The 8,379-nt window shown below is 36.8% G+C and overlaps 1 protein-coding gene and 1 long non-coding RNA gene across 2 annotated transcripts; one reads left to right on the top strand and one right to left on the bottom strand.

Moving 5' to 3' along the window:
• The first annotated feature begins 2,380 nt into the window (after positions 1-2,380).
• On the top strand, positions 2,381-6,536 carry LOC126594105 (GDSL esterase/lipase At1g09390-like). The gene is made up of 5 exons (XM_050260318.1): positions 2,381-2,921; positions 5,174-5,344; positions 5,507-5,667; positions 5,814-6,078; positions 6,178-6,536. Exons 1-5 carry the CDS (start codon positions 2,672-2,674, stop codon positions 6,408-6,410), a joined length of 1,080 nt encoding a protein of 359 aa, XP_050116275.1. The 5' UTR covers positions 2,381-2,671; the 3' UTR covers positions 6,411-6,536.
• A 720-nt stretch (positions 6,537-7,256) lies between these two features.
• Positions 7,257-8,379, bottom strand: LOC126594106 (uncharacterized). Its single transcript, XR_007613135.1, has 2 exons — positions 8,245-8,379; positions 7,257-7,639 (listed from the first exon to the last, which is right to left on the bottom strand). It is a non-coding gene; the product is annotated as an uncharacterized LOC126594106 (long non-coding RNA).

Raw genomic sequence — 8,379 nt, 5'->3', positions numbered from 1 at the left:
TTAGGGTATGCCTGATGTTTTGGGAACCCCTGTGAATAAATAATAAAATGAATCCCTTAATAGCCCTTACTAGAGTATGATGGTATTATAACCTAAGGAAGTTATCACATAATGATATTGTGAAGAGAGAGATCACTAAATTGTAGTGATCTCTAACGTTTGGACGGAGATTCACCAACAAGAAAAACATCAACCTACATAACGTTTGAATGGACACTGTTTTTGGTAGTGTTTTGTTTGAATTAATACATGACATATTTACACTAAGAGAGAATGGATTTGAACTAAATCACACAATGAGTTGGTCATGTATATTTGGTACGTATCAAACTCTTATCCACAAGAGTAGAATGCCTAAAACCTTTTTATTTACAAGTGAAGAAGAATCCATTAAACTGTATAAGATATACTAAGTGGCGGTGGAGATTCAAATTTAAGATCGCTTAGTAACTCCTTGCAAAGAAGTACATAACCATTAGGGTCATGCTTGATGTTGGAGGTTAGGATTAGGCCAAGTTACATAATAAACTAGTCATAATTAAGTATCGAACTTATCATTCACGTAAATCAAACATAAGATCTCCTACTTAAAAATAGAAAGAAAACACCTATAAATTATAGTGTGAATAACGTTATATGGTTACGCCATCCAAATTTGGACCTCGGCCCTCATATAATATATGTTGGGCTCAAATATAAGTAGGCCACAAAACTCAAATAGGCCATGAGATAAGCATGACCTTAAACACAAAGGGATCAACGACCACAAACAACATGTTACCAAATGAACGTTGACCGTAATCCGCATGAAATCTCGTACGCCATGCTTAAATTGCGGACGTCTTTATATAACATTGTGTTGTTTTAGCGACTTAGATTTGAAATGGATTCTATGTGTGTGAGTCAGTGACTCGTTTGAGACCGAACACGGTTGAATAATTGTTATATGAAGAAATGAAAGAAGGAATAAAAAAAGACGATGACTCTCAATCTTTGCTAGAGAGTGGAAGAATTAACCAAAGGAAAGATAAAGGAGTTTTTGAGGAGGGTGCTTTTGGTCGTCCTCCTCCTACAGCTTTTAACCTAGCTTTCCATCAACAAAACCCAGAGAGAAATGCAGCTGCAAACCATGGAATCTCTACACCTGAAAAGAAGGTATTCCTTTTCACTTTGGATATTTTTCTTTTATTTTGTTTCAAATGTATGATCTTTTTTGGTGTTGCTAGTGACCTTCAACATTGAATCTCATTTAATTTTCGGCAATCTCAATGTACAATCAATTTAAATGGAAGAATTTGTTAGGCTGGATCATTACAGAGAAATATCAGTATTGGAATGGTCTAAATTCATGTAATTTAGTATTTATTTAATTTACCGATTACAAGATCTTGCATCTTTCTATATTCTCTCGAAAATAACTCCCCACTAAGAATCTTTTTTTTGTTGGATCGTATTATCATTATAACAAATTCTTTGAGAATTTTTATGAAATATTTTCAAATTCCATTAGTTTAATCAAACATCAATGAAACATGAACAAAGGATTAGAACAAATTATATAGCATTCGAAGAGCTCGTTTGGCTACCGTCGGCACATAGGTTGACCAAGTTGGTTTTGTACTCCGAGCATTTTTTATTTTTTTTTGGCTTGAAGAACTCTCGAATCATATCCGTGATGTTTTATTTGAAGATCGTACTTCTTAATTATCAATAAATCACGATAATTTTTTTTTCCAAAAAAAAAACTCCTTTGGTGAATTGGTGTGGTTTGCCTTAAACTTGGCTATGTCAATTAGATTGATCTGACTGATGTTTTATAAATTATAAATACTAAGACTAGAAAAATTAAATTCGACAAGTTCAACATATGGCTAGCACCAAATCTTTTATGTACAGCCTCAAATAAGCAGATTTTTTTCTGCGTTCGTTTTTTCATGGTGAAAAATTACAATTTTGTTTAGGAGAGGGGGTTTGAACAATGAGTGTTATATTTATGTAGGCCAGAGAGCAAAGGTGTCGGTGCATTAAAAAAGAACCATGTTTGAATCTTCCTATATAATGCCTACTTACCTGAAATCAGTCTTGCACACCCATACATTTGGAACCACAACAAGGACAAGTTTATGAAAATATATGACATGAAATTAATTTTTACGCACTACTTTATATATATATACATATCTGTTTATTTTTTACTTCGAACTGAATAAATAAAAAAATAATTAAGAGACATAAATAAGCAAGAGTGTAAAAAAAAAAGAAAAAGAAAAAGAAATTGTGGAATCACTTTCCCTTGTGAAAATATATTTTGTTTGCCAAATACTTTCCATAAAAAATACCAATCGTGACATTTCTTATAATTTTTTCTCTACAAGCAAAAATGGGAAGGGAAGACTCAAACTATGAATATCGAGTGCACGATAATATCTTAATCAGCAGAGTTACAAATTTAGCGACAATTTTACATATTTAAAAAATAAAGTAAAGTAAGCATTAAAAAAGCAAAGAAAAAGTAGCTAGCTTCAGTAATTATATAAGTCCTCACACAGACAAACACACTGAAGTACTGAACCACAAAGATTGAGTGAGATATATAGAGAGAGAAAGAGGCAGACTCTTCAGTGAAGTGAGTACAAAATTTAGGTTTGTGCATTTTGTACAGGAGGAAGGTATGTCTTGCACTCAGTCCCTGGGTCTCACTCTCACGTTCTTTGGTGCCGTCCTTCTGATTATTCTCTCAGCCTCCGTCGATGGCCAGCGCAATCCGAGGCCCATCATCTTCAACTTTGGGGACTCCAACTCGGACACCGGTGGACTTGTCGCTGGACTTGGCTTCTCCGTCAACCCCCCCTACGGCCGTACTTTCTTCCGCAGATCAACCGGCCGCCTATCCGACGGCCGCCTCGTCCTCGACCTCCTCTGTAAGTATACCCCCACGCCCACCTTCCAAAATTCATACATTTTAAGTAGCGTTATAGCGACATAAACATGGTTCATTAGGATGATAAGATTAGGAATGAGTCTCGATCACTTGATCTGATCCTGTTGTGAGTCTCCGTCCCATTCACCGGATTTGATTGATCCGAATTTCACTTAACGGATCCATTGTTATTAACGTCTCGATCTACTGATCGACTGAGACATCATGCTATTAATACACGGTCGGGTAAAAGAGTGACGTGGTGCGCTGTGCGCCACGGTGACAATGGACCGTTTTATGTATGTTGTCAAATCTGTGTCGGCGGTTTCGAGGGTATATTTTCGATGTTACCGTTACGCGACTAAACCACGTCGTGAGTTACCTTAAGGTAAACTAGGGATGTAATTTGGGTTGGACCAATTCAAATCCGTCTGTGTCTAACTCGATTTTAAATTCGAACATGTGGATTTTTTTATGGTTATAATCCGTCTGAATCCAACTCAATTTCGAGTTATTCATTAATTGGGTTGAGTTGGGTTGATCATTTATCCGTCCATCCTCAACCTGACTAACCAAACCCAATCGAACCAAATTGTAGCTCATATCGATTAATGCTCATACTACACCCAAGGTGAGCCAAGTCCAAAAAACCAATGCCCTTTTTAATATTTTTTTTAATAAATTACCCTTTATAATTACTTAAGCTTTTAGGGAATAAAAGAATTTGATTAATCACCCCATATTTGTAGTCTCTAAATCCTAAAACTTTATAATAGATTGATTTAAGAAATTAAATTTAGCTAGCTTTATATTTTTAGGAATTCTTAGAAACTAAGTTGTTACAAGATTAAACTTGAAAAGGTTAGATAATCCGAATCCGACCCAAGTAAACCCTAACTCAATTAAACTCAATTCCAAATGAACCGGAATGCAACCCAACCAGAACCCGAGCCTGAATTATAAAAGTTGAGTTAGAATTAGATTGACATTCTAACCCATCCAAGCAGCCCGAGTTTCACCCTAAGGTAAACAACGTTGGCTGGTGGGGCTCCACCCCTCAATTTCCGAACAGGGACTAGATTGTAATTTCAAGTACCTTAACAAAATGATGAGGTGGGGTCACCTTATTTGTACACGTGCGTTGAACTTGAGACTTGCCCTTTACTTGGGTCTTCCGCACATGCAAATTATTAATACAATAATTCAGAATGTATGTCATCAATTAGGCTTTAGCAAATCACGCACAAACATTATGATTATAGTTGTTTGAGCTATTAATTAGTACTAGCAAAGGCCCACACTTACATGTGAGAAATTTAATTTTTATTTTTCTCAAAATATTGTTTTTTAATTTTTTGATGGAAGTAGTTATTTGTTTTTAACGGGATTGTTAGGCATATGAAAAAAAAACTAATGAAAATGATTTGAAAACTTTAAGTTTTAAGCAAAATGACAAAAATGTGTTATAAGTGAATAGTACTATGAGTGATTTTTTAGAGTAAAAATATCATTTTCGTAAGTAAACAGTACTAAAAGTGTTTCGTTAAAACTCTAAAAAAAAAATGTATTTGGCATTTTAGGAGAAAAAAAGAGGAAGAGAGAATGAGTTTATAGAGTACTGATAGGATGACATAGGTGTGAGATTCAAAAAAAAAAAAAAAAAGCTTGTTTGTGTAAAATTACTTTAATGCCCAAATTTTTTTTTTTCTAATATATTTTTACAGTTATGTATTAAAGATTATAATTATAACTTCATTAATTTTGATTGATAAAAAGAGTTCTAGTAACATGTAGTTTAGATTAGTAAATACTAAACCAAAATGATTCCAACATTCGGATCAATTACATTCGAAACTACAAGTGACAAACTTTGGTTGCTTTTTATCCCTGTGGTCGTTGCTGCGGCCCCGCGGCTTTTAGCTTTGGCAGGCTAAGGTTAGGTTGTGGTTGTGAGTTTGTTTTTTAGTTTTTAACTTAACCAAGTCCTACGGAGTTTATATATTTAGGAGAGTGTTGTTCACACATCATTTTTTACTTCTCACATACCTTTATTAATTTTCGACCATTGATAATCTTCAATTCATTCGATATAACTGTCAAAAATTAAGAGAGATATGTGAGAAATAAAAATAAATATGTGAATAACACTATTCTATATTTATCGATCGTCTTGCTTGTGGTTATGACAAAGTGTCAGCGACTTGAATTATAAAATTACTATGGATATTAAGATAGTGTTCTTTTCTTGTGCAGGCCAAAGTTTGAATGGAGGTCTGTTGAGTCCATACCTAGACTCTCTGGCAGGGTCAAGGTTCACAAATGGAGCCAACTTTGCAGTTGTCGGGTCCTCTACCCTTCCGAAACGTGTCCCGTTTTCGTTGAATATTCAGGTCATGCAGTTCATCCACTTCAAGGCTACTGCAGGTATGCATGTATAGTGTAACCATCAGTATTTGGAATTTCAATTTCCGTTGATGCTTTGATTGGATATTGAGCTTGCGGAAGTGTACAAGTCTACGTTGTTTTTCTTCCAAGCACTAAATGTATAAACCAGTTAGCTGATTGTGCTGCTTAATTTGTTTTTAGGTTCAAAACATTTGATTAGTGATGAAGGTTTCCGGAAAGCACTTTACATGATCGATATTGGACAAAATGATCTTGCTGATTCGTTTGGTAAAAACCTTTCGTACGCTCAAGTGACGAAGAGAATCCCATCGGTTATTGCAGCAATCAAGAACGCCGTTCAGGTGAGTCTGGTGCCGTATATACAACGATCATACAAAGGCAGGCTGTTAAGAGAATTACAGAAATCGTCATCAAAAGTACTTTGTTAGCGGTTTGTGTCATTTCAGGGATCATATGGATACTGAAATTTCTGTCACATGAATTGTAGGCTTTATATGATCAAGGTGGGAGGAACTTTTGGATACACAATACCGGGCCATTGGGATGTCTCCCTCAAAAGCTTTCGTTAGTCCAGAAGAAGGATTTGGATCCACATGGATGTCTTTCAAGTTACAACGCGGCCGCGAGGTTGTTCAACGAAGGATTGCGCCATCTATGCAATGGGATGAGACCTCAATTGAAGGATGCTACTATAGTTTATGTAGATGTATACGCCATCAAGTACGATCTCATTGCCAACGCCATGAAATACGGTAAGCCTACTTATATATCCTAATGCAAGTAGATAGCGAGTTTGTTTGATCTAGTTTAGGTACAGTACAATTTAACTTGAGAAATGTTTTACCATGTAGGTTTCTCTAGCCCGCTAATGGCATGCTGCGGCAATGGAGGCCCTCCGTACAACTACAACATCGGTTTGACATGTGGTCATCGCGGTTCTAATGTCTGCGATGAAGGATCCCGATACGTGAGCTGGGATGGAATTCATTTCACCGAGGCTGCAAACACAATAGTAGCCTCGAAAATACTTTCCACAAAATATTCCACGCCAAGCATTCCATTTGATTTCTTTTGTCGCGGTTAGGTTGTAGAAAACTAGTAGTAGTGTACTTGCCTGCGCAAGTGTTGAACTTATTAGTGGGTTTGTTTCCACTTCTCTTTGTACTTTATTTTCTAAGACTCAAAAGGAGTGAATATAGTGTTGATGCAAGCGTGCCGTTCTGAAGCTACAACGGCTTCAAAGATGACCGATACGAAGTTGCCAAATTGACCCAAGATTACAGACTGCTTAACGACTAGCTATGCTAACAACCCAATAGATCAGATGATGCAACAGGTTACCGAATCAAACACATCACATAGTGACATGTCACTTAATACTCCCCCTCAACCATATGCTTGGTACCAAGTATTCTCCATCAAATTTGATGAATAAGACCGAAACTTCCCATGTGAATTTCAAAGCTTGCCTTCATCTATGCTTAAGAGTATATGAACCTCATATACACTTCATTCTCTTAAAATTCTGCCTTTTCCACTCGTCTCCCCAGCATCATACAGTCGCCCACTCTCAAGTGACGGTGGTGAGAAGAGCAAAAGGATGTCGGAGAGGTTTGAGGAGTGGATGGCAAAACATGCACAAGAGAACGAGAAGCGCTTCAAGATATTCAAGGGAGTTTACTTCATTCACATGATTTAAATCTAATATGATATGAATTTTGAATTATTTTTCACTCGTACGCGTTAGGAATAAGAAGGAAAGCAATTAATCCCAACCTGTTGAATTCGCCCAACCCAATCCGCCTAAGACTGATTTGAGTTGGTCGATCTGCCCATTTCCTTGAGTGACAATGGGCTTAAACAATGTCAACTAGAACCTGTGATCGGTTGGCCAACGGGTTGAAGTCTAATCCGACCATCCCATCCCAAGTAAAAACACTAACAATTCTTAATTTTCTTGGCGTACACAAGAATCACATATGAAGGCAAGTAACGCAAGGTGAAGAAAAAATCCGAAAAAAATTCCAATGTTGTTTTTGTTCAAGAGAAAAAGATTAACAGAAGTTCTAAGTCGCTAGTCCTCTGCCCAGGGAACCCCATGTTTTGCCCAGGAGATGGTAAGCTCCAACCGGACCTCGACCCCCCAACTCGTACAGCTCCGTTGCTATATTTTTCTTGTCTATCTCATTCAAAACTGGAGTAAGAACGTTCCACGCAGCGGCAAGCTCGTTGCTTCTCAGAAAGAGGTGGTTCTGTCCATCAATGACTTCAAGAAGGAGATGCTCATATGAATCAGGCACTTCGACATTATAGCTGCCATGACCAACAGTAAGCACATGAATTTAAATGATACCAAGTTACCAACTATATGATTAGAGTAGAATGGAGTAGTTTAGAATATCGCCTTGTCAAACCAAGGTTCAAACCATCTTGACCTCACTCTATCTTCCTCAAAGACTAAAAATTTCACCACCCCATTCACAAAAGTCCTCTTTTTCCACTACCTGGGTTATAAATTCAGCTTGGTTTCCCAAAAAACCAATGGATAAAGCAAAGAAAAACAAATTTGACTTCCAATTTTGGCTTTTCTCTGTCTAAAAAATCAAAACTCTTCACTGCCCTACTCCCATTTTCCCAGACACCAAACACCCCATTTCATCAGTTCAGCTTGGTTCCCTCCAAAAAACACAGAACAAGCAATCAAACAGATATTTTCCCATTTCCAATTTTCCTATTTCCAGTCTTAAAAATCCAAACTTTTCACAGATTCTCTCCCATTTTCTCAGAAACCAAACACCTATTTCACGAAGCACTACACTTAACAATATAAATACACACAAAGATTGAAGTAAGTAGAGCAGCATATCAAATATAAAAATACAGGCAAATATATATTGATGGTTGAGAGAAGAACTCACCCCAAAAGAGAATTGATAAGCAGTGAAGAAGAGACTGCTTCGCCTTGAACCTGAGGATGGCAATGAGAAAGCTGAAAACGACATCGACATCCTTTGACCTCCTTTACCACAGCTCAGTTTTTAACGTCGTTTAAG

This window comes from Malus sylvestris, chromosome 12 (genome assembly GCF_916048215.2).
Source record: "Malus sylvestris chromosome 12, drMalSylv7.2, whole genome shotgun sequence".
Taxonomy (NCBI): domain Eukaryota; kingdom Viridiplantae; phylum Streptophyta; class Magnoliopsida; order Rosales; family Rosaceae; genus Malus; species Malus sylvestris.
The sequence above is the reverse complement of the archived record's forward strand: the minus strand, read 5'-3'. Positions and strand labels throughout refer to the sequence as shown.

Bases quoted from the DNA above. Each gene is read 5' to 3' on its own strand.
- LOC126594105 (XM_050260318.1), top strand. From the start codon at position 2,672: ATGTCTTGCACTCAGTCCCTGGGTCTCACTCTCACGTTCTTTGGTGCC. The intron at 5,345-5,506 runs GTATGCATGTAT...ATTTGTTTTTAG, and splicing joins CCACTTCAAGGCTACTGCAG to GTTCAAAACATTTGATTAGT. The intron at 5,668-5,813 runs GTGAGTCTGGTG...CATGAATTGTAG, and splicing joins CAATCAAGAACGCCGTTCAG to GCTTTATATGATCAAGGTGG.